The 25,862-nt window shown below is 43.0% G+C and overlaps 3 protein-coding genes across 6 annotated transcripts in view; 1 reads left to right on the top strand and 2 right to left on the bottom strand.

The window, feature by feature from the left end:
* Positions 1-584: 584 nt before the first annotated feature.
* On the bottom strand, positions 585-10,641 carry acvrl1 (activin A receptor like type 1). The gene is made up of 10 exons (XM_037457544.2): positions 9,972-10,641; positions 6,154-6,225; positions 5,127-5,363; positions 4,637-4,839; positions 4,452-4,551; positions 4,217-4,363; positions 3,837-4,112; positions 3,477-3,674; positions 2,199-2,329; positions 585-1,968 (listed from the first exon to the last, which is right to left on the bottom strand). Exons 2-10 carry the CDS (start codon positions 6,221-6,223, stop codon positions 1,822-1,824), a joined length of 1,509 nt encoding a protein of 502 aa, XP_037313441.2. The 5' UTR covers positions 6,224-6,225; positions 9,972-10,641; the 3' UTR covers positions 585-1,821.
* A 2,243-nt stretch (positions 10,642-12,884) lies between these two features.
* ankrd33aa (ankyrin repeat domain 33Aa) lies at positions 12,885-23,049 on the bottom strand. 3 transcript variants are annotated; one of them, XM_062564585.1, is made up of 6 exons: positions 22,920-23,049; positions 22,365-22,466; positions 15,712-16,029; positions 15,474-15,603; positions 15,240-15,380; positions 12,885-14,667 (listed from the first exon to the last, which is right to left on the bottom strand). In XM_062564585.1, the coding sequence occupies exons 3-6, from the start codon at positions 15,967-15,969 to the stop codon at positions 13,862-13,864; spliced, it is 1,335 nt and encodes a 444-aa protein (XP_062420569.1). In that variant the 5' UTR covers positions 15,970-16,029; positions 22,365-22,466; positions 22,920-23,049; the 3' UTR covers positions 12,885-13,861. The 3 variants fall into 3 exon arrangements, with proteins under 3 accessions (XP_062420569.1, XP_062420571.1, XP_062420572.1); XM_062564587.1 differs by lacking the exon at positions 22,920-23,049 and having other exon boundaries at positions 22,365-22,791; XM_062564588.1 differs by lacking the exons at positions 22,365-22,466; positions 22,920-23,049 and adding an exon at positions 17,376-17,938.
* The window catches only part of arhgef25a (Rho guanine nucleotide exchange factor (GEF) 25a), a 33,456-nt gene continuing 30,399 nt past the window's right edge, over positions 22,806-25,862 (top strand). For both annotated transcript variants that reach the window (XM_062564571.1, XM_062564570.1), the window contains exons 1-2: positions 22,806-23,322; positions 24,322-24,460. In XM_062564571.1, the coding sequence (XP_062420555.1) occupies positions 23,029-23,322; positions 24,322-24,460 (433 nt within the window). In that variant the 5' untranslated portion in view covers positions 22,806-23,028. The remainder of the gene's footprint in view (positions 23,323-24,321; positions 24,461-25,862) is intronic.

The raw sequence follows: 25,862 nt of genomic DNA, 5'->3' as shown, positions 1-25,862 counted from the left end.
CACACACACACACACACACACACACACACACACACACACACACACACACACACACACACCAATAGATAAGAGCGATACATGAACAACAGATAGAGAAAGAAAACACAGGCATGCAGACGTTTAACGTACCACTGGGCTGGTTGGATTCTTGTTGGACATTTTGTATTCTTTGTGACGCTGTGGCATTCTGCACATGAAACTTGTTGTTTTTATGCTGGACTTCACCTTCTCCCACGACATATTTTTATAAAGCAAATATTCTGTAGGTAATTACTTGATGAATCTGACAGCTGACGTTACACTATGACTGTGGCTAGATGCGTGACTCATCTGAAGAGTAAACAAAGGTGTTTACAAGTATTTGGAAAATAGATATTTCTGTTATATAAATACGTCACATTTATCTCTATCTTTTTCAACAGGCTCTACATTTTAGTTCAAAATGTATTTCCTCAGATGAGATAGGTTGGAATATTCACATTCCTTCTTTAAAAATGAGAAATGGAAGTTTTTAGAATTTTCAATGCACACAGAACACCACATTATTTCCTACTTGGAATAGTGCAGACAAATACATATATCAATAAAATGTTATTAAAAGTTTATTCATGAAGTCCCATTCAGTCAGGCTTGCCTTACATGAATATAATTATATGTTCTGGTGAAGCATCCCTGTATTTAGGCTCGCGTGACTAAGATTAACGATGGTCTCTTTATCTTATCTTAATGACATTTCATGGAAGGACACACAGGCTATTACGGCTGTTCAAACATGATAATATATATAAGCAGAATAAAATAATCCCCTGGCATTGAAAACTCTTAATTATTATTTAGTGCTGTGATCTAATATTGTTTGTTTAAAAAAGTATGAAAAAGCAAAGCAGTAAATCCACCAAAATAAGAGCGTGACTGTACTCGACATTTGTTTGTCTGTTATCTGTTGACCTCTACTGGTCAATGAGAGAGTTGCTAACCTCAGTGTAAAATGTCTGTGAGGTCCTTTGCTGACCATGGTAATAGTGAGGGTACATTATTGGCCTACACAAATGTATAAAAAATACCATGAAAATGTTGGTGAACTATATAAAATGTGTCTAATTTTCTGATTGTACACAATAATAGTCATTTCAAAATATATTTACAATAAAATCAAATAAGACAACAGCATCAGAATATTTACATTTAAAAAGCTCAATGTGCCTGTGTGCAGATAATAAATGTTTATTTTATACAAGTTAAATATGCTGATGCAACAGATAATGTGCTTCTCTTTTCATGGCAACCTCCCTGGCCAGACCTCCATGTCTTTTATAACTTTGGGAATACTCATTGTGCAATTTCAGAGAAAGTCCGCGATGATGTTCTCTTCCTCTTCTCTATTAAATGATGTAATTGTGCCATTGCATCATGGCCAATAGGGTTTTGGACAACAATGAGTAAAATCCTGTGTGTGTAGAACAGCCCATGAATAGTTTGGTGTTAATTATCCTGCTTTGGAAATGTCCTTTCACTGAACATAAGAAATAATATAAATATACATACATTTGGGTTTTTTTAAAGGTCTTTGGGGCCTTTCGGTCTGAGGCAAAAGATATTTGGCCGATAAAAACAAGGCCACCCAAAAAAAGTATCCTTGGGAGCCAGTCTCGATGCTATTGCTCAAAGTCATGTGGTTTTCATACAACGCAGTGACTGCGAGAGTCCCCAGCTCAAAACATGCTAATGATATGCTAATGAAAGCACTTTGCTGTGCTTTTAGTGCATAATCCCTTTTGGCGTTTTCAGTCTTTTGTCCCCGTCTCCTCCCGGTGCTTTGGCCTAGATGTCCTGCTTGAGTTTGTCGAGGTTGAAGTCACTCTCGTGGTCCAATTTGGAGAGCGTCTTCCTCACCCGCAAGGCAGTGAGGCGGGCTGGTGGGCTCTCGTACCAACACTCCTTCATGGTTTTCACAATGGCTGAAAGAATCTGGACAAACAAACAAATGTAATATAACATCTGGCCCTCCTAGTAGAATAGAACATGTGTGGCGGTGCTATCGTGTATCCTGCAAAGTCTGTACTGTAAACTATATGTCAACAGGTGTCAATTCCGTTGCTCTTTGTAGCATGCCTGTTCATCTGGCTGAACGGGGGATCATAGTAGCCCTGGAAAATATAATTGCACTTGACTCGAGTGTGTGTTATCAGATGGCTTACAGGATGAGAATGGAGCCTGTTGTGGATACTGGGCCTCTGCTGGTCCACACACACCACCTTCTTCATCTCCTCAAAGCTTGGATCTACGGGCACCAGGTCAAAGAAGGGAGGGCGGTACTCTTCAACGATCCCTGAAACCGTTCAAAGGAGAGACAAAGATTCAGTGTCGTTTCTTCTGCACTTGCATACAAGAAGTCTCTTGGCTGTGGTACTGTGGTGGCTATAATAACACTGTAACCTATTATCAACCGCATGAGTAAATAACTGATATACCTTTGATTTAACTCCTTAAAAATAATCTGAACATACATTCCTTTACTTACAAGGCTTGAAATCGCACAGTTGGAAGATTGCGATAGTTTGTTGGGGGAGTTTTGTAAAGTATGTTTGACTAAACAAGAGACAAGGGAAAGATATCCATTCCCTGGTGAATACACAGGGATCTGCCAGGCCTGCTGAGTGTGTTTGTGTGTGTGTGTGTGTGCGTGTGAGAGTCATGTTATGAATTTCTACTCATCTGGACAAAGTACGTCAGTGCCTGTGTGTGCGCGGCCATTTGAACATGGCTGTGTGCTTGCATCTGGACTATGTACAACACAGTGCTGACACCAGATAAGTGTGTTTATAATTACTGCAGTGCTAATCACAAGAGGGGATAGTAGAGACGGACACAGACCAGGAAAACACTGGAGTGATGAGAGACACGGGACGGACTGCCTCTTATGTATACAGAGTCAGATAGAAATGGCAGAGAAAATCCATTTCAATATGATGTGTCTGACGGGTAATGCAGCAGCTTTTCATTTTTTATTTTTTTAAACCATTTGAGTATTTGGGAAATGTCTTTATTTAACAAAAATAGAATGCTCTGGACTTTTGCGCCAATGTGGTATGCGCCTCAACCACTCAGCTCCTGCTTCGCCCAATACATATAATAATAATATAATAGATAAATTAATGTGACTGTAAGTTCCGAATCGTTCTGAAATGTCCTGTTTTTGAGTGGAGGGTCAGACAAATATGTAAAACCACTAAAATGTCACTAAATTCCTAAATAAATGCCCAAATTATGCCGGTTTTGACCACAACAAATTAAATAATAATACACTATTATTGCATAGACTTTTATCCTGCTCTGTCCCATTCATTAATACCGAACCCAATGTGAAGACATACAATGTAGATTGCGTCAAACCTGTTGCCATGACTGTAGATTCAAAATGTAGAAGCTGAAATGATGGTTGGCACAATGGTCTCATTTGTCCGTGGCCTCCTTACCATTAACGACGGTCCTGCGGATAATCTCCCAGAAGACCAGGCCCAAGGCCCAGATGTCAGTCTGCTTGTAGGACTCAAAGACGTCCATACGGATAGTCTCATCCAGCACCTCAGGAGCCATGTAGCGCTTGGTCCCCACACGAGGATTGTTGCCCACATCCAGGTAGTCATGTGACTGGGAGTGTATCACAGCCAGACCTGACCAACACATGCAACCCTTAAATTAACAGTGAATTACAAAACTATCGAAATCTGTTTTGTTTTTATATAATTCATCATAACTGTCAGCAGAAGCTGTAAACGGACAACTGCAGGTCCAAAGGATTCATTGTGATTTAGCTGCTTTCGCACAGCGCTCACCCAGGTCAGCGATGCAGCACTGCCCGTTCCGCTTGACGAGGATGTTTCTGCTTTTCAGATCTCGGTGGGCGATGGCCGGCTTTTCCTGGGAGCTAACGATCTCAGTGTGAAGGTGGACCAGCCCGCAGGCCACGGACACGCACATCTTCAGGCAGCTCTCGGGCTCCAAGCTGCTGTACTGCAGGAAGTCGTAGAGGGAACCCAGCTCATGAAAGTGGGTGACAAGCCACAGCTGGGTGCTGGAATTCTTGGATGTCATGTCGGAGGCTATGAAACCTAAAGACAGAAACACGAGATTCCTTTTTAAAAATCGGCCTTTGGGTTGATGCTTTAAAAAAAAAAAACTTTTCTTTGCACGAATGGTTTAGCTGCTGCCTTACCCAGTATGTTGTCGTGTCGCAGCTGTACAGTATTGTAGATCTCTGTCTCTCTGAACCAGGACTGCTCGTCCCTGGAGGAAAATATCTTGACGGCCACACTCTCCCCCATCCAAGTTCCCCTCCACACCTCCCCATACCTGCCTTTACCTGCAAACCGAGTGCCAAGTACATTTTCAGCCAAGTAATAAACAAAACAGTATAATGTAGAGCAGCGGTGGTGAGGAAGGAGACTGACCGACACACTGGACAAGTGAGATCTGTCTGGCCATAGTCCTTTGGACCAGATAGGGCAGCCCTGTCCCACTCCCCGACGTGCAAAACTCATCGAAGATTTCCTGAGACAGAGACACGCAATTCAAAAACGGGGAACTTATTTTGATTTGGTTTCGTGTCTTGTGTCAAACGTCAAATGTCTCTCACGCCGTAGGTGGGCTCGTCTCTGTTAGGGACCTTGAGCATGGTGACGTCGCGCTCCTCGACGTTCGTCAGTTTTCTATGTGAGCGTCGGAAGCGCAGGAAAAGCGCCAGGCCACACAGGCTGGCAGTGAAGATCAACAGCAGCAAAGACAACGCCATCCACAGCTCTGGGTGGCTGAGCTCTGGAGCCTTTGTCGGCTCTCCATCTGGAAGCAGATGCAAATTTTTAGCGCATGTTAAAGTTTGAAGAACAAGCTGAAAAAATATTGTTAAATTAAGGAGGAGCAGTTTGTAATGTTTTATCGTGAAAGGAAACACAAAACTGGCATCATTAAAGAGCCACAGAAAGCCACATTGCTCTAACTGACCACAAGGGGGAACCAGTTACTATCAAACAAAGCGCTGAAGACGTGCTATGAACTGTGCGACTGAGAGGATTGAATGGCCCTTAAGAGGCTCAGTTCCACAGATTAATGAAAGCGTTGATACTGACTTATGTCTGGAGGAGGTGTGGTGAAGGCGTTGCACTGATTCTCTTTGCAGCAATGGACGAAGAAGCTCTTGAAGGAGGTGTAGCACTGCTCTCTGTAATTGGATGAGGAAAAACAGCCCCTCTCCTCGTGGCCGCGCACCCAGGTGTAGAAGCAGAAGTCGCCTCTGCAAGTTCCGTTCACGCACGTGCCTTTTTTATTCTCACATGTGCACAGCAGCTTCCCATCGTCTCCAGAGTCTTAAGCACAAGGAAGTACACACAGCATGGGTTGATAGAGGCCAAACGCACATCACACCACATTAGTCAAAGATTACTAATGGAACTATCTTAGATGTGGCCTCCTCATGGGTAAACCCTGTTGTTAATGGAAATAATCATAATGGATTTCCTGGCAGCCACAAGACATCATATAGACCACAAAAGGCTGTGCCGTTAACCAGGAAGGGGTATTTGGGGGAGTCGGAACATTAGAAGGTAAACGTTTGTGATAAAAAAGGAAGAGGTGGGATTTTTTATTTTTATTGCGATCATGGTACTTTTTAAACCCCTTTCATGCATACAGTGAGAAGGCACAAAGACATGAAGCAGAGGCATTATCTAATCTTTCTAAGACAAAACTTTGCGGAAAAGATGGAAAAGTGAGGAACCGCTCATAACCAATTCTTAATATAAACTATTTGTTCAGAATTGTTAAAATGACATAAAACGCTTTCCACCACCATAAGGCTGAACTACTTGAGTACCCCAAAAAACACATTCCTGAGCCTTTGAGTTGTGGTTTTGGCTCACTATGACGCAAGCTGATATTCTACTGTCTTCGCCAGCCGCTCTTTTTTTTTTAAATCTACATTTCACGCAGGAAAGGTAGTGTGAGGTGGTGGCTGAGCTTGTCAACCTCAAACGGACACTTTTTGTTTTCCGCTGAAAGATTTGTGAGAAGTGAGAGACAAAACACTTCGAGCTGCATACCCTCCATGTAATAGTCACTTGATTCATTTCTGACTTTCTACATCTGACATTAACTCACCTGCATAGACAGCAGAGATCCCCAGACACGCCACCACAAGCACCCCTGTGAGCAGCGCAGGGCTTCCCATCTCTGTAAAGGAATCAAATAATTAATAACATGGTTAAATGAGAAACTAGAAGTTTCATCTGGGGGCCAAATGCAAAATAGGGGCCTGACCTTTTCACTGCTCTGTGATTGGAATCCAGTGAGTGTAACTTAAAAGTGTCCATGAAGGGTCAGGCAGTGTTTGAAGACCGGACTCTTTGGCAGAGGAAGCCATGAGGTCAAAAACAACAGTCGGGGGGGCCTGTACACATAATGTTTGTGTCTGTGTGCCGAGACTGCGTGTGGCGCTGTGCTGCTCAGGCTCCAGGCCGGTCGACTCCTCCACTAACCGGCTCTCAAAGTAAATATTGATGGCCACGCTTCCTGCCATTGAGCGGGCCCCGCCCGGCAGGCCGGCGAGGCTCATTGTTTTGTGCCGCAGTGCTGGTCACGCAAGCTGGAGGGCCGTCCCACGCGACCTCTGACCGCTGAAGCAGCCCGTAGTCGGTGGCCTGGCTCCCAGGTAGCTCAGCGCGTTACACAAAGTGAACATGCGCTGTGGCAGATCCCACATTGTTTTATTGCTGCCTATGGTGCTATTTATGAAAGATCATAAATTAAGACATGCTTCCTGAAAAGCCTCTTGCTTTTTAATGTTAAGTGCACAACTTACGTATAGACACAATTATTTGTCATTTTTTGGCAACAGTATTCCTATCACCAGGAAAGGGAGGAGAACATTATGCTCAAATGATGGCCAAAAGAAGAAGAGGCTACAGCGCTTTACAGGTGTAGTTTTGTTGTAAACAAACAGCAGCTTACATATTGAGAAATACACTGAATTAGAATGAACTTTGAGGGCCAGACAAATAGGTTCACCCATGTCAACTGTTCGGCCATATGAAATAAATGAATAGTAAAACAGACTGTTACGTTTGAGATTGCTAACTACAGGTGATCAGGACTGCAGCACTCTCCTGGAAATCCTACTTCACACACAGCGAATAACCTTTGACCTCCAAACATCTGGCAGAGGAACTAGCACATGTCAGCGTCACAATACTACGGATATCCTTTAGTTTTGATGCATCTACAGGATGCCATCACGCTACCTTCGTGATTTCATTGGTGCCGAGTGTCACTGAGGAGAAACCATGTGTTCATCATGAATATCTGTAATGTGACTTTTTTACTGATCTGTCACTCTGTGACTGCTTATTATTTCCCATCCCATTAAAACTGGGGGGCGCCGCCGCCAGAGTCTGGGCGGCCCGCCAGATGACTTTGCTATTGAGAGAATTACAGAAAGGTTCCCATGCATGCGCGGTCGCTTCTGACAGACGAGAGGCTCGCTGTGTCTTCTTTTTATATCGATATGTTTTGCACGGCACCCATCCCCCCGTCGGCCGTTGCATCAAATCCCCCCCCCCCCCCTCTGAAGTTGTAAACCTAAGGGAAACACGGTTTCTATTCCAATTATGCCTACCTTATGTATTTAAAATGCATCTAATGCATACTCATAGATGATGGTTTAGAACATGAAAAGATGTTTCCCATCAAAGTTTTCAAATCAAATGAGAAATCTCTCCCATTTGACAAGGGAAATGACAGAAATGTCTGCGAAGCTATCTTTAGACTTCCCTTCTGCGTGGGTTTGCGCTGAAGCTGCAACTCAACAGATGGGAAACTAGTGTGCGGAGTGCTCTGGCTGACTAAAAACCACAAGCCATATTCAAAAGAAACGAGAAAAGAAGCACAGACTATATGATAAAGCCTAAATGTCAGCCCCGCTGCAAGAATAACCTAAACCTACGCTTATTCCTAATGGAGAGGCATGACTGTGCCTTACTCACTCTAGCTATCACTTTCACCATCCCGACTTAGGAGAGAGCTGTTATCACGTCCTCCATCGTGGGCAGCCTGACTTTAGATTCCAGCACACTTCCTCTCTCCTGTTTGTCTCCCTTCGGTTGGACGTTACACCCTCCTGACCCCAGGGGAAAAGATCCATTGTCATCTCTTCCTCTCATCTACACAGCTTTAGCTCTGGGAAGCAGATCTCTCATTCCATCTGGATGACACGGTGTGGTTTGTGGTGGATGAGGGAGGGGGGGGGGGGGGGGGGGGGCACGGCCTTGCGTAGCAGCATCCAAAAGGCCCTAAAATGGCCCTCATTCCTTCCAATTCCTTTAACTCTGGAAAGTTACTTCAACCCCCGGGTACTGTAACAGCTTGTATGATGTGTTTTGTACAGCGAGACGACATCAAACGGCCCGAATGTGTCTTCATTTCACAGACAAAGCCAGGACTGGTGAGCTTTAAGGCTCAGTGCCTCTCTGCAAGCTCTCACATGCGTAGCTATGGAATAAAATGGAAGCATAGTCCTCAGACACACTGTGCACACAACGGAAGGAAGGTGAGAATGAGTTACACACATCTTATTCAATGACCAAAAATGCAGCTCTGATTCAGTTGAAATCCTGCAGCACATGCGACGGTTCTGGACACGAGAAAAAACGTGTGTTTGAATTTGGAAAATGGTAGAAATCTGCATCTTACATGGGTCAACCGTTTGTGACTAATTTGCGTCATGAAATAATTAACCACTATGCAGCATTACAATCCCAGCACAGCGGATTTAGCGTCTGTCAAGTTAGCCAGCTAACGTTATCTTGACAATTCCTGCAAGTTATCGTGCTAATGTTACCCATGTCACATCCAGGAGAATAACACACAGCCCGCTCCGGGGACGCTTCGGCTTCAGCTGACTAAATTTGAGTTGCTATTATCCGTGATTGGCCCAAGTTTAAATCTCCTGCCAGCGAAGCAGCCTCCCGGATATTGCCACACGTTTGATGTCAGTCCATCAAATATTAAGGTGTGCGCGGTTTCATCGCTCAGCTCCTTGCATACTTATAGTCTTTTTCTAAATTATGAGGTGGGTGGATCAGACCTGATGTCTCACATAAGGTAAACGGCACAGATTTATTATGGTGAACAAAATAAATGAAAATGACATAAACACATAAACTTAAAAAAGAGACAGATATGTGACATGATTTTCTATGGTTAATATATAACTGTTAGTGCTCTCTTGTGGACACCTTTAAATTGAATGGCAAAACTATTTTGAATTTCTGAATGATGTGTCTTTTTGTATTTAGACAGCAATACAACATCTGCAATAAGCTAATATTGCTAATTTGTATCTACTTTTTTGATTGATTGGTTTATTAGTAATACATATGACTATTGGTGCAATGAGATACATTTTGTAAAGTTGGAATTTAGCAAATAATTGATTGAATTGGGGCGATGGTGGCGGTGGAGTGATGGGATGCGCTGGGAGCCGCAAGGTTGGTGGTTCGAATCCCGGCTGCTCCATGTGCCCCTAATCGCTTTCTAGGTAAAAATTAGGCCTTGGGTTACAATTCAATGTAGGTCGCGTTGGATAAAATGACATGTAAAGTAAGAAATTGAGAGCAGGTGTAAGAAGAAAACTACCCCCACAAAGGTCAATAACTACGAAGTGTTGCCACCCTATTCTTTTAACATAAATGACGTCGAGGGTGATGCCTTCACGAGCCTGCTGTGAGTTTATCCTCAGGTCAGGTACGCCACCTTTTGACACCTGTTCGTTCACATCTGTAAACACGTGGAGTGAAGTGAACAGCGTGACATAGCATCCACCGTTAACTGTGTTTACATCTTATTAAGCTAGTTACCAAACCGCCTCACAGCATCAAACACACAACCACACACACATACACACACACAGACATATAGCCTACCTGTGGTTTACTCTCTTTAAGCGGACAGAACCAATAAACGTCCCGCGTCTCCCATGTCACAGCTAGCTGGAAGTTTCCCTCCCTCCGTGGGAGTTTAGTGGTACAAGGTACTTCAAGTCGAACGTGGAAGACGCGTTTAAGACACGAACGGCTCCGAGTGGAAGTGAATCGTTGTACTTCGTCTGTACTTCGTCTCAGCGGGTCAATTGCAGATGTTCACATCCTCTGGGGGGGGGGGGGGGGGCGGGAGAGTTCGCCCGAAGTTTTTTCCTTAGTGTTTCAAAAGTAAAATAAAAAAAAAACAGCCCCACTTGTTCAACCCTAAAAAGAAGAAGAAACGGTGCTGCCTGTACTTGTGGAAAGCAGCGATAAAAGGCGCTGTTAGGGACCCGCGAGCCAGCTATCTCAAATCCAAATCTGCGCTGATTAACGTCGTCGCTTTGGAAGCAGACGGCTTCCGCCTTTAAAGACCTCGGAGTGGAAGTGTCTCTGCAGGACCTCGGTGAGAAACGCTTTTAGTCGTTGTCTCCGGTCTCGATCTAAAGGCTAGATTACAGATGTTTCAGCAGTATACAGCGTTTAGTCCCACCCTGTATTGTCCCGCACAGGGTCCGCTCTGCCTGGAATGTGTTCTCAGAGCGGTTTTCCTGTTGCTGAACCTCTCATTTTCCTCTTTCCCCTGTGGACTGCTGTCTGCACTGCACTGAAAGGAATGTGCCTCAGACTCCACCATAATAACACGTCTGTGTTCAAAAAACAGGAGGCACTCTTTTGCAGTTTGCAAATCCTCCATTTTTATCCATAGTGCTGTCAAGATAGATACATGACTTTCATATCACTCATTTGCTTGTGAAAAGTATTTGTGAGAGCAGAGAAGCTGTGCAATAGAGCAGTGAAACAGTGAAGCCCGAGGGGAGCTCCTCGCCATCTCCTCCTTGGTGGTTCTAAAAGTCCAGAGATGTCTCCTTCAGGCTCATGACCTCACTGGAGAACAGTGCTGCGGATTTCAATGCAGCTCGATCACAACCGACATTTGCCAGTGTTTCCAAAGCTGTCATGTGGTACATCGTTATTGCAAAAACATCTATTATAGCTGCTTCAGCTGCTTCAACTGTCTCCTGACTCAATGAAACAGTTCATTCCCAGGGAGTCGGAACTTTCCACATTTCTCTAATTGCCCACAAATGTTCTCCCAGCAGAGTTATAGTGTTATTAAAAGAGTTATTAAGTCATGCTCATACATACGAGCGTTGAACTGAGATGCAAGAACTTTCTCCCTTAAATAAGACAACTATGAGAACAGCCTTAATGTCAAACTCTGCACGTGACCCTGTACATTAAAGTTAAAAACATCCATTCTAAGTAATAACAAGCAAAACAGATTTCTGAGTTTGACTTTAGGAAGATTTTTATTTGTCTAAATAAATTCCCTTTCCTTGCAATTAAATGGAGGATATTTCAATGATGTTCGAGTGCAGTTCTGTTATTACAATTGTGGCTGTCAAAGTGTCTCTTAATGGCAAATGCATTAGTCTATTAGATGCCAGACTGACCCGGCTGTCTAATAACACTTCATTCTGCACAGCCTGAGATAGATGCCTTCATATATGTCATACAAATCACACCCTTGTTCTCAGGCTCTGTAATCTTTCAGTTTTTGGCTCATGACTTAAGAAACAGCTGGAAGGTCTCACATCAGCTGTCAAAGGGCAAATCTTTGTTCTTTTTTTTAATCAGCACTTTCTCTCAATCTTTGTAAGTCAACCAGCCAAGACAGTGTGTCTTGTTCCCTTTTTTTGGGAATTGTTTTTTCTAAAAGTCTATATTTATTGAATAACAAATGTGAGCAGACATCTTTTCATTCTGTGAGTTTTTCACTGGTAAAGGGAAGACTTGCTCAGCTTCCAGTTTGTTAAACGTCAAGTCATTGCGTTAACTGACACACAGCTGGTGTTTGTGCTTCACATTCTCACAGGTCAGGATTTGTACATTCTGGTCCAGCATGTGTGTTCTAACCAGGTTATGAGTTTACAGTCTTTGTCCTCATAGAAGGGTTAAAAGTATAATGCGTTTCTTCATTGAAGTCGAGAGAGGTTTTATTTTAGAGTTGACCTCGAGTCACTGTGTCCCTCCCGAGAAGAGGAAGTTACCCAGAATAACTGAAATAATGACAACATTTTGAACTTGTTAGCTTTATGATGAAGTGAAGAACTTCAAAACAGGAAATGTAAGGTTTACAAAGAAATAATTCAATGCTGTATTTTCAATGCTAAATTTCTGAGCGCATCAAAGTAGCTATTTTGATTTCATGTTACAGCAAATAAAAGCTACTTAAGTGTGAATTGGATTAAAAGATTATAAATAAGAGTTCAAAAGCCATCTCAGGCTACTCCAAAGAGCACAGGCTTCCTTAAGAAGCTCAAAGTAACTTTGGGAGAGGGTTACCAAGGTTACGTGCCAGACAAGATCCATCACACACATGCCTGTTGAGGAAATTAGGAATTTCTTGCCTGCAAATAAAATAAATCGATATCATCAAATGAGGAAATGTTTCAGTGACAATCTTAAAACGCTGCTTTCAGTTACTGTACAAGAAATATGAATTGTGTTCTGTGACCACACTAATATACAATAATGTGTAGACAAAACCAATTCAACAATTCCAAGTTTTCATAAAAACTCACACTCAACACAAAACTCAACTTTGTTGTCCCTTGTTTCCAATTCAAAATAAATTACCTAAGAAATGATGCTGTCACTTTTTGTAAAAAAAATCTTACAATTCTAAATATTTAATATTTAGCTGGTTTTGCATTTGATCAATTACAAATATCTATACACAGAATATTCTTTAATGCCCAAAAGAAAGCTGAACCCCAAAAGAGATTCTCACACCTCAACAGATTTTATTTCATTTAGTATAATGCCCGACGTATCACAACACTTTTCCTGAGTGGCATTATGTACAAATAGTACATACATTTATACATTCATACATACACATGCAAAGGTATCCCTGAATGTGTGAGCTCTGCAATTGGTGTAAAAAGAATCTGACATAATGACGTCCAATTTAAAGCCAATCACTCATTGTACTTTGGATTATTTAAATACCAGTGAGTAGTTACCATCTAATTTCTCTGCATCTGCTAACTTCATTCTCATGCCCCAGCCTTACAGTTCAGAGTATTATAGTTATTTTTAGAGAGGAATAATAAAAGGCATCCGGTTAAATCTATCTGTTGCAAGATTGAAGAAGATTGAAGAGTGTTGACTAAATCTCAAAATGCCTTTATATAAAATGTAAAATAGCTTGGTGTTCATCTTTGAGGGATTGTATGAAACACACAAGCATATGTTGTCTGCTGAGGGAGCTGTTGAGACATTGTCAATCAGACAATGTATTATAGCTGTTATTCCTTTCCTGTTTCCTGAAACATTTCTTGTTGCGCAGACAAAAAAGAACCATGCTTCATGAATCTTAACAGATATTCCTATTCAAGCAACCACTGTCCCTTGGAGGCCGCGGCGTAGCCGAGCAAAGCACATAGTTTGTAGGTGTCTTGAACTCGCTTAAGGCCATTGCTCCAGTGAACTGCACGAAAAGTATATGCTATTTGTTTTGGTCGTCGTGCAGTTAAACACCGTCAGTCAGAAAACCCCCGATTTGTAAAATACTCACATATGGGTTCTTCAAAACGAATTTGTCATTGCAGGTCTTAGCAGTTAATTTACAAATAGTCAAGGAAACAGTTATGGAGTATGTCTCCAAAACCAGAGAATATTTGGTTCACTATTTTCAGTTCAAATTCATCAATTGTTAATTGCATAATGGTTTTGCCATTTCCTCCTAGTTTCTCCCATTTGCCCGTTCCTCATGCATTAATGCTTCAATTTTGGCCTGTTGAACGTTTGGAACCCTGTTCTTTTTCCTGCTTCTTCTTCTCTCTCTTTTTCTCCTCCTTAGCCTCTTTGTACTTCCAGATTGGAGGCTCCAGGTAACCCTTCTGCCTTTTCTTCTTTTTCTCCTTCTTTGGAGTTGGCTCCCCAGATTTGGTTATTTCAATCTTGGGAATACATCCTGAGGGGAAGACGCTGTTCCTGTGGGCCGCGCTGCAGGGAATGAAGCTCCTGATGCCTCCCGGGGCCATGCTTTCGCTGCGCTCCGAGTCCTGGCAGCACGAGGTCAGAGACACAGAGGTTGCCGACACGTCCGCCTGGGAAAACGAGGTGGTGATGCAACCTTTACTGTGGGACACAACGTTCTCCTCCAACCTGATGCTGCTGTGCTTTTCAAGCAGTTCGGGGACGGAAAACCGCGGCTTGCCAATCTCCGGAGGGCTCGAGGGGCAGAGTGGCCGGCAACCGGTGGCTATCAGGGGGCTGTGGATGCCCGTGGTCATCCGCACCATATGGTCCAAGACCCCATTGTCTTGGGGGTCGTGCGGGAAGCTGAACGAAAGACTGTCTTTAATGCACTCTCTCAGCTTTTGACCGGTCGTTTTGACGGCTGTGGCCTTTGCCACCAGTTGCCTCAGCTCAGGCCACTCTGGAATGTAGCTGTCACAGAACTGCTCAGCGACAGACTGAGCCTGCAGGCGGCGGATTCTGTGAAGGGTGTCAAAGCCTCCTGTCCTAAGGACCCAGTCCTTTAGACCTCTCCCATGGACCAGATCCATCGCATTCATATCTGCACCTGTGCATGAAAAAGCGGGAGAAAATGAAAAAAAGCCCAATAACCATGGATGCCGAGTGACGGGTGGGAATCAATTGCTCCTTCAGTGAAATGACCCCACCATGTGGTCACTTTTGGAGCACGGTTCGTTGTGATAGATTGTACAGCGTAACCCTTCCAAAAAGGGAACCAGGGCACTTCACAGCATGGTGGGACAGGATACGGATCCGTGCCGGTGAAAAATGTTTACTAAAACCAGGCCACTCTATACTACTATTACGTTGTTTTATTATTGGAGAAACATTTGCTTATTTCAAAGAATATGAAACATAACCAAGAGTGCCAGACACACATTTCTATTTTACACATGGCTCTGCTCTGTAAAAGGAACTGTCTCTGACATAATTTACCTTTGAGTATACATATGCATTTTTCTGTCCAGTTATGAATTGAACACAATCGTTGGTCTGCACCAATGTAAGAACCTGGACTTACTGCTCCTGAATAGATCTATTGTCCGTGTGTGGACACAAGCACCAGATGTTCCTCTTCCAGAGTTTATAGGGGGGGGGTCTTGTGTAACATGAACTTACCATGCATTAGCAGGGCGGATACACACTCCTCTCGGCTCTGTAGGCCTGCCTTTATGAGAGCTGTGAAGCCACGGGGATCTCTGACTTCCGTATCCACACCAGAGTAGAAGTTAAGGATGTAGTTTAAAATAGTGACATAACCTGCGAAAGAAAATCAACATTATGTCAAAATGGTATGTCGATGAATCCAGAGTGGATGTTGAGGTTATGGGGTGCAAATGTCATGGGACCTACCTGCCTGAGCGGCAATCATGAGGGCCGTGTTGCCATCATTGTCCTGGTGGTTGATGTCTATTAATGGACACACGTGCAGCAGGGTGACAATGTCTATGAATCCCTTGCACACAGCCAACATCAGTCCATTCTGAGAGGGAACAAGAATAGAAATAAATGCACCTTCATAACAATGAAATGAAACCCTTTTCGTTATTAGAAATGTTTTCAAAGTAAAGGGAAATGTAAGGGAACTCACCCTGCCATTGATGTCCAGGTCATTGGCCTCTTCTTTAGTAACCCCTCTCTCCATGATCCTGCGCAGGGAGGCGGGCTCATTCCTGGCGCAGGCCTCGTACAACGTTTTAGCCGGCTCCGTGTGCTTTTCATCCCTTTCATAGTCAGGAAGCACCGAGTCGTCAGAGAGCAAACTCCCCGAGTCAGAATCATCCAGGAGGATCTCCGAGTCGTCAGACGGGCCCTCGCCCAGGTGGGGGTCATACCTTGCAGAGGCCATCGGTCACCCTTCGGCCTGGGTTCACACCCAGTTGTCGGGTCGGCTGCTCACCATCTACATCTTGAACAGGAGAACATTGATAGTTGTGGAAATGAACAAATGCTTTGCTCGCTGATATAAATATCTGAAATATATTCAAGCAATAGAAAATAAACAATAAACGTAATGAATAATATAAATGAATTAATCTCACTCTGCATGAAGAGGCAAACTGTGAAATATTAAAATCTTTTACAAAATTACGAACCGAAAAGAAAATGTGCGTGAGATATCAAAAGAAAAAAAAGGGAAAAAAAAGGAATAATTCAAGAAGGTGTGCTCATCCTCATATGAAAAGTGTTGGTGACTGCAAAGTATTACTGGTCAAAAGGCGTTGTTCTCAGTGCCATCGAGGACAGGATGATTCCGTCTCTCAAAGCAAGCACCTAATGCAAGAATGAATCCAAAAGTGACAGCATACATTGGCAGATTTTGAAGTGAACGTATTGAATGGATCTGATGACATGTGGGGGACTTGTGCGTGACGTGGCGTGATTCAAAGAGGAGACGCTTCACCTCAAACTCTGCCCTGTCGTTTGAGCCGCTGATCCATAAGTCTAAGTTACAAGAGGTGTAAGCTGACTGTGCAACATGCTTCTTGCCAAATCACATTCATTATACATATATTGGTCTGTGAAAGTCATGTAAATGAGGGCATCGGGGGGGTGGGTACTGGGCTGAGAAAGGCCATATGGCGCTGGAAGCAATGGGGGGGGGGGCGAGTGACAGCATCTGTCATCGAGTCACAGAAGAAGTGTACTTCTTGCTATCCAGTGGTTCTTATATCAATAAAATACCAATGTTATGTTTGTATAGAGGATGCTCGGAAACCTGTGAGGTAATTTTTCTCAAGGCTCAGATGGGATGGACTTAGTCACTCCTAATGTTTTGAGCCTGAGAAAGAGCTTGGTGGCTCTCCAGTGAGGGATTGAGGGTCTCAGTCTTCAAGCTGTCTTGACACACACACACACACTTTATCCAAAGTAGCCGCAAATTAACACAGATTGAACAGGCGCAGTTTTGCAACACATTACTAATATATCATGTAATTAATAGCGCATTTTGGGTGAACTCTCTCTGAATGCCGGATAGAACTGCTTAACTCCTTTAATCCCACAAACACATGGTCCCGTTTCACCTGAAGAATGAAGATTACAATCACACACATTCTTCTCTCCCTTCCTGTGCCACTATAGAATGCTCCTGTGTCAGCTGTGGCATTGTGCCCTACACCGAGAAGCACTCTGTAATCTGATCAAGCGTCTTCCTCTGGATCCTAAATATGATCTGGGGAGGGAAAATCTAACAATTTGTGCCCAAGCAAAATAAAAAATATCTATGAGCAAATAGTAAACGCTCATTCTCACCTTAAAACAATCCTTGGATGAGTCCTCTTCTCTTTCTTTTCTTTTTAAATGGCTCCCTGTGGTTTAACCATCCTCATTAATTGCACTTCCCTTCTTCTCGTTGACTCTTGTTGGAAACTGGAAAGTTTACGTTTCCAAACGGTCTCCAGCTGGACGCCGTCCCCCTCCCTCCATCGCTCCCGCTGGCCAGTTAGGATGCCTCGTCAGCCTGCAATCCGGCCAGGTCCCAACATAGTCTCTGCTGTCCTAACATGCTCTCTCCGCCTCATCCCGATTACAGAAGATTTAAGGATTAAGAGAAAGAAACAGCCAACTTTGCTCCCCTGACAGTCTGTTGAGCTAGTCAGCGCACTTTTTTTTTTGCTTCCCTCTCATCTCTCTCCTCATTTCTCTCTTTGAATCTGTCCATCCACGGCTCTCCGCTGCCCGCCTGTTGTGTCAGAGAAAACCTCCGTTAAGTGTCCAAAACAGGGCTGTGACTGAAGCATGGAGGCTAGAGGTTCTAAATCTGCAGCCGAGGACCCCCTGCCTAAATAATTTCAGTGTGTCTGCATGTCTGCAGCCTCTTGGCCCAGGTTTTCCATAGAAATCCATTTGCTGGGACAAAAAAAAGCTGTGCTGTTACTTTAAGCCAGGGGGCCTTACTAGTAATTATTCCCATTAAAGGGGTGACACACACACAGACATCCATGGAAACACATGGACATTTTGTGATGTGTGCAAACCAATGCTGCAGCCTACGTTCAAACACAGCTCATTGTACACACAAGCAAAGTTTAAAACAACTGATTAGCAAAGTCTGCATGCTTCAGTCATTACAAACAAACTGATATATGAAAAAAATATGTTCCATCTCATGCTGTTTTTTATCCGATGTTTTTCTTAACCCTTTGATGTATAGAATGATATATATCAAATCATAAGAAACCAGATGAGTTGACCGTCTCACTAGTTTCACATTGGTTCAAGCTTTTTGCTTTGGTTTTGATGGTCGCGTCCCATGGGTGCGCAAGAATATCGGTTGATTCATGGCATCACAGAATCAATCAGGTGGCATTAAAAGGTGCATTTAAATAGAATGTGCACATTGCCTGCCTTCTGAAAAGAGTCCTCTCTGTTTGTGGGATACACTGTCCTCTTTTGATCAAAGTGGGTAGTGCGATGTTCCTGTACGTCTTGTTGGCATGTTGCACAGTGCACTCCGAGAGGGAACATGGCATTAAGAAAGCACACATTTCACGGACTGTTAACGTGAACTATTTCAATATCAGATGTCCATCATCGTAGAAGCTCGCCTTGACGGAGAAAAGTTACTGTGACTCATTCAAAAGCTTTTTGATCCGGGGAACTGTAGATGCTGATCTGCACTAAAGAGTTAACAGACTGTTAATGCCAACCCTCTAAAGTGGACACACCTCCAACCACATAATCCCACTAAATCTATTCAATTACTTATTAGGCTTCTTTGGCTTTCATCCACCAGATCAGACCCATAGCATCACAATAAGCTGATCCATTACACAAAAGAGGTTATAGACATAGCAGAGGTAGAGGTGGTCTTGATATGAAACTAAGGAAGTGGAAGAAAAGGGCATGCTTTGGGGTGAGGAGTTATTGCTTCCCAAAAGACAAAACAGACATTTTGTTGATAAATGTAGAGGAAAGGGATGTCTGTTTGGCACAACAGGGTGGAGTAGTGTGTAGTGTGTGTTTTTTCCTTCATCCTGTTAGATAAAGAAGAACGATCCAATGAGCTCCACCAGACGAGGGCAGCACCACACATGTTGCCACACTTCAACAGCAGCATTTTCTGTTTATCTCAAAATCACACCGATTTTGTGCAAACAACCACCAATCTGTACGAGTAAGAGTTAAGGAACATTTTGTTCTCGTTCCCCCCGGTCTGGATATTATAACACATTCCTTTTAAGGCACGAGTTATTTTCCTCCTATCCTGCAAATTCCAAACAGAGTCGTTCACTCATCACTGCAAAAGGATGTCCAACTTCTCCCCAGACACCAAAGTACCCAGCAGAGGTCAGTGGTAGAGCAATAGAACTTGGAAAGAGGCTTGGGAAGCAATCAACCAAGTTTAGCCAGCTTAGTGAGTGATTCTAAAGACGGCCATGTGCTCTGCTAATATTAGTCTGTTGGCAGTCTCCTCAAGACCAGTCTTACCAGCACTTCACTCAGACTCTGTGAGCATCTGCTGTATTATTTCTGGCTATTTGGTTAAAAGACGGAACCCCCTCATGCTGTACTTGCTCTAAAGTGTTTAAAAGCCTAAAGGGATCAGATGAATGGGAGGAGGCGGGAGGAAACAGAGTTAATTTTGTTTATGTAAGACAAGAAGGAGATTCTGTGTGATTTTCCATAAATAGGTTTTTATGGCAACATTTTTGTGGCATTACATGTCATCATTAGATATAGTGAGATAACAGGGAATGGGTTTGTGGGCTTCACCTTTAGTTGCATTGTTTTATAGAAAGTCTCCTCACTCCACATGACCCTTTTGCTAATGGCTGTGAATATTGTGGAACTTTACTTAGGCATGCAAAGTCATCTCTCCCTGACATTTTGGATGAAAAGGATTTACCTGCTTCCCTCCACTGCACACACCCAAACACACCCGAATGCATTGAGCTCATCACTCAAACAGAGGTGAGTCAAAAACACAGAAGAACCTATGTCCCTGGAGGAAGAGTCAATTTAACACAGTTAGAAAACAACACACCTCTTTATTTGGTATAGTATGAAACATAAAAAAAAAACATAATATTGGATTGCACACAAAACAAGACATGAGAATGAGCATAATGACCTGAAAGACAGAGGGTGCAAAAACCTAGTTAATAACACATTGTCAACAGAGGATTCCATGACATCACATCAGAGAGTGACAGTAATAGAGTACAAATAATGAAATAAATAATAATAATAATTAACGTTATAATTAACGTTCCGTTTTAACTGATTAAAGGGGATTTATTGTTGATATCAGTGTTTTGGACTTTATTTACATTTAAAGATTTTCTTGTGATAATTTGTATGGTGGCAAATCTTCTAGAAGCCCCAAATAACACATTCATGGAGTCCAGGGTGACTTTTACACATTCTATCTTATATTTCGGATTTATGGGTGTGTTCTATTTCAGATTAAAGATGGATTAACGAAACTCTGCCAAGGGGAATATTTCTGGATATTTATTTATATAATATATATATGTATGACTTTGCATGTGTTTATGCTTTGTCTCGTTTGCATTTATTCATTTACTGACAGTTTTCCTCCAATTTAGACAATGTTTTCCAAAATGTTGCCAGTTAAAGAAAATTTGATTTTTTAAAAGTTTATGTGAACTGTGCAAACAAACTTAAAATTCTTTTAGATGTTTCATCATACTAAACAGGTGTTGATTTCTGATTGCTTCAGGTGTGTTATTTGAAAATGGATGACTCCTGGATGTTTTTTCTTCTGTGAGTGTTTGCAGGCCTCTGTTTGACTGACAGCGCAAAAAAACTTGCTATGTATTCAGTGGAGATGCATTTCATCTGAAGTATTCACGAGAGATGTCTTTACTTGGCTTTAAATGTGTCCTTTAAATGAGAAGAAACCCCCAATCAAAGGGGAGAAAATACTGAATATTTAAAGCAAGATTTAAATGAAGGCACCAAGATCGGACTGCATGAGGATCGCAGGCTGCACTGGGATTCATGGGAACTTTAAAATGCTGAGACTGAGGTTGTCTAAATATATTCCTGCACCAGCATTTTGGACTGTCTGCAATCTGAAAGTACTCAACTGTATCGGAAAGTTTATGTGATGAAAAAACCAATATGGTTTTACCATGAATGATTTTCTGCAAACTTATCTAGATTTTGTATGTTTCTCCAGGTATAAAACATTTATTTCCTTCTTGCAACGGTCATGACTTCAAATGATTCATTATTATTGTTATATTATTTATTTGATTTGTATAACCTCACACTTGTAACTGGTAGTTTCTTAAAAAATTGGATTTTTTTCTCAGCATTCGTGGTCCGTAGTGGGAGAATGAGTATTTTTGACGGATTAATGTTCACCCTAGGACAAATTTGAATGTCTTTGGTGATCACATGACTTTTCATCTGGCGTCATCAAGCGAAAATTGCAATTAGTCAAATGATTTAATTTGTGCAAAGCTAAGGACGCCGTTCCTGACAGCCATATCTCTACTTTGTGTCTAGTGCTGATTAGCTAATGTAAAATGCTAAGACGGTAACATGGTAAATATTATAGCATATTTTTAGCAACCATGTTTTCTAAACCCTCATATTATGTGTTAATTATTTTCGCATTGGGTTCAACTTGAACCCAGCAGTGTAAACATCCACAAACTCGGATTAGGTAACATTGGAAATAATTGTTTTGTATCTTTACGACTTTATGGTTTTTCATCCCGTCCCCAACATGGCTGCAGGTAAGCCCGTTTTTTAGCAGCTCCTCGTCCATGATGTACACCCTCATGCACTGATTATCCCCAGTTGCTTCCCTGGGGGGGGTTCCCAGTATACACCTGCAAATTCCAGGCATGGCTGGCCTTAATTTGATACCCTATTTGTACAGTCTGTTATGTCTGAAGGGAGACAGCTCATGAAATGCAACCAGATATTTATTTACAGTTACATGGCAGCCTGGATTTTTAAATAAAGGAAATCCCTGAACTTAGTCTGTCTTCACTGCTTTTCCTTTTGGTTATATTGTTCTTAACTGTTCAGTCATAGTGTGCATGTGAATACTATAATCCATATGTTCCTTACTTGTAAAATGTATTTATTAAATTAAGTTATGTTTCAAGTAGCCACATACAATTACTACTGAAATGATTCATAAGTACTTGAGCTGTTAAAGATGTTGTGCCATATGTGTGTCTGTGTGTGTGTTTGTGTCTGTGTGCAATTGGTGACAGTCTCTTAAAAAGTTGAACGTCATGGACTGTGTATTTATACCTTATTTGGGGCTGCCCTGCTGCTCAAGAGTTCACACAATCCATGTGTCACTGCCTGAGACTTGGGCAAAGATGCGGGGTGCCGGGACAGTTCAACGACAGCCTGAAAGAGAGAGAGAGAGCCGTAGAACAGATTGAGATGGCTTGAGATCGGGGAAGAAAGTTAGGTCAGGGAGGAAAAAGTGAAAGACGAGAAAGAATGAGTGAAGGAGCAGAGGTTTTGGAAAGGGGGGGGTGGTGATCCTCTGTAGCCAATGAAGAACAAGAAAGGAGGATTTCAGGGTGGATGATGTGCTCCGTTTGGTAGTAATGGCTCACTGTTCCAGCAGTCAGACGGAAGGACAGGAGTTGACCAACCCCGCTGAGTAATTCTTCAACGCTGTCTGGACTCCTGATTCAGAGCGAGGACATTGAGGAGGAAAGTTTATTCAGCTGAAGAAGGCCCGAGAAAACCCCCCCAAAAACTGAATTGACAGGGTAAGCTTCTATTTAGCGCACGAGGTGGATGTTTTCTTTGGGATAAGCTCGAGTTCGAGACACCTCCGTTCGGGCTTACCTGTGTCTGACTTTGGTGAGTTGGGAGACGGCTGAAGAGGAAAGAGCTCTGGGGGCTCCTGTCCAGACGGAAACATGCCTCCTTCTTCCGAGATCAATTATTCACATGCATGAGGTTCCCTGTGTGTCAGACTCCGGACGAGGCGGGCTGCGGCGGCTCGGCTCCAGACTGTGGAACGGTGTGCCGTGAGACTGGAGCTGAGGGAGCAGAAGCAAGGAGGACACGAGACAAAGGGAACACCGACAGCCAAAGGGTCACGGCGGCAGGGAGTCATTTAAGGACCGTTTCCTTCTCCGTCTGGGGAGAAATGAAGGCTCTGCAGAAGAATCAGGCACGCACTGACCAGATGTTGGGAGCCATGGCTGATGTGCTTACTTCCGTGGCCATGCCCAATCAACAGTGGGTAAGTTGTTCATCCCGCTGTGTGTTTACTGGCTGTTTACATGAAAGCATGACACCATAAAGTAAAAGAGAATGTACAGCAGGTACAGAGGTATTTTGAGCATGACGTCCAGATAATCTCTGGCCAATATCATTCCATAAATTGTTTATTTTGTGTCACCTCTGTAATTTGAGCATAAACCTAAAATGTCAAGATGAAAGGATTTCTTGTCTCTGTCCAGTGCTTAGGAGTAATCGTGGATGTTTCAGGGGAACAGGAAGCACAGTAGTGGTGATTAAACCATCTGACCATAAACAAACTCCTGCAGGTCTGGTGCCTTGCTGCCATCCCGCAAAACAATTTTCATTCTTCCCTCCTTCCCTTTATCTGCCAACAAAACGCAAAAGAGTCTACTGAAGGAATGGGTTTTCTGGTTGGTTGAAGGAAGCTGTCATTCTCAGACATAAATAGAATAACTATGATCAGCCTCCTTAGATGCAGTTCTAAGAGAACAATATGACGCCTAATGTTTGCAATCCATGAACTTGGACAAATTACACTTGACACAACATCTGTAAACACACAGAGGTCAGAGAGCACAAAAATATCAAATGGGTTTCTTTGAAACATGTTTATCTTGATAAATAATTCCCTCCCTGGCAGAGTGGTTAAAAAAAAACACACAACAGTGATTGGAATCTCTCTCCATCCCCGCCGAGGCCTAAAAACTGCCTCCATTAACCTCCACTCCGGTGCTGCTGAGATTTTGAATAGATTGAAACGGCTGTCTGAGCAGTTGTTAGCCAAGCTCTGTGGCAGAAGTTGGACCTCAACGATTTCCTTTGCATTCTTGCTCAGTGTGTCATGGAGAAAGGGATGAAAAAATATGCAGGGAATAGTGGAAAATAAGGCCTTGGTATAATGTGTTGTGGTTACGTGACCATGAGCACTCGGTATAATCTTACCATCACTTCCTCCTTGAGAGGGCTCCTCTGCTGACAAAGACGTCTCTGTGTGCAGCACTCAGAGGGGGTTGAGGCTGACCTCCCATCAAGCGAGGAGGAGAAGGGGCCTATGCGGGGCCACTGGGAGCCAGCGGGCCTGGAGTGGGAGCAGCAGGCCACCACTGAAGAAAAGCCAAAGCAAAGAGAAAGAACAGGTAAGACCTGAAAGGGCCGCAACTGAGCGTGACAGACCATTTTGTGACCTCAAACCCTACAATGGCAGTCCAAACATTGGCCCTCACCGCACCAGTCTGCTTAGAGACCCACCAAAAGACAAACTTCCAGGCTCAGCTTTCTTTGTGTGAAACGTCTCAGATATCTGGGCAGTGAGGACGTCTGCAGAAAGCTCGGCCACTCGATCACTCAGATGAAAACCTCTTGCTGCATTCCGTGTTAGTGTTAACGTGCATGCAGTGATGACTTTGTGATAAATAAACAAACCAAAATCTCCAAGTGTGTACATTCCACGTGAGCTGCTTCAGTTTCAGCCCAGCCTGCTCTCGCATGTAAAGCCTTCTGTCCCATCAGCCATATCTGATGGTGGCCATTAGGCAGTAACAACTTCAGGGAAAGTATCAGATCGGAGTGTTGGTAATCTACGCTTGTTAAACTCCACCCTCTACATCCTCCATTAGCACTGATAGCATTAAATTGCTTTGCTGTAATGTTCCATGCAAGTATGTTTGAGAGAAACAGAGTTCTTGTGTGTGAGCAACACTTTCCAGATGGGAAAAACATGTTGAACTGAACTGAACTCCCTTACCCATCCTGGCCCAACACCGTTGGGTGCACTGGATTCGACTGTTAAAGGGTTGTGCACATTGCTTTTCTCCTTGAGTGGGATTGAACAAAGGGATCTTTGTAGCTGGATCTAGGTTTGGGTTAGAGGCAGTGTGTACATATGGGGGGTTTGGTCGCAAGTAACATGTGGCTGGACCACAAACTGTGGGGTGTATGGCCTACAGAAGAGACATGAGTGAGGCCGGAGGAAGTGATGGTCTGTGATGGTCTTATTTCAGATGGGGTGTGTTGTTGAGGTTCTGCCAACTCAGCACTCAGAAATTCAATTTAAGACCAAGTAAAGGATGATGACTGAAGTGAGATTGTCTATTCCATTCCCTGACTCGTTCCTTTGCTCACTTGTTTTTGCGCAGCTCAATGGGAAATTGGATATATACATATATATATATATATTTTTTAAACACATCACACAGAATAACATCTGAATATGCAACCAAGATACAGATGTTGCTGTAGCACACATAGAAAAGTTCTTGCACGTTATTAAATGCTGTTTTAAACATGTGATTACATATGGTATGACTGACAGAGATGGTGTTTCCATCGCTAGCTGTGCCAGTGAAAGAGGATGGAAAAGAGGAGAGGCCCTTGCTCTCTTTAAAGACGTGCTTCATGGGGCTATAAAGGCCAGCTGTTATGTGTTAGTCACAATATGCTTGTGGCTTCCTAGGAATCACAGCACAGTATTTCCCGAATTCAGATCCCCTTTCCCTCCTTCTGAACAGCTTTGTTCTTCTCCTCGATCTCCCCTCTGGG

Source organism: Pungitius pungitius, chromosome 1 (genome assembly GCF_949316345.1).
Source record: "Pungitius pungitius chromosome 1, fPunPun2.1, whole genome shotgun sequence".
In the NCBI taxonomy this organism is placed as follows: domain Eukaryota; kingdom Metazoa; phylum Chordata; class Actinopteri; order Perciformes; family Gasterosteidae; genus Pungitius; species Pungitius pungitius.
The sequence above is the reverse complement of the archived record's forward strand: the minus strand, read 5'-3'. Positions and strand labels throughout refer to the sequence as shown.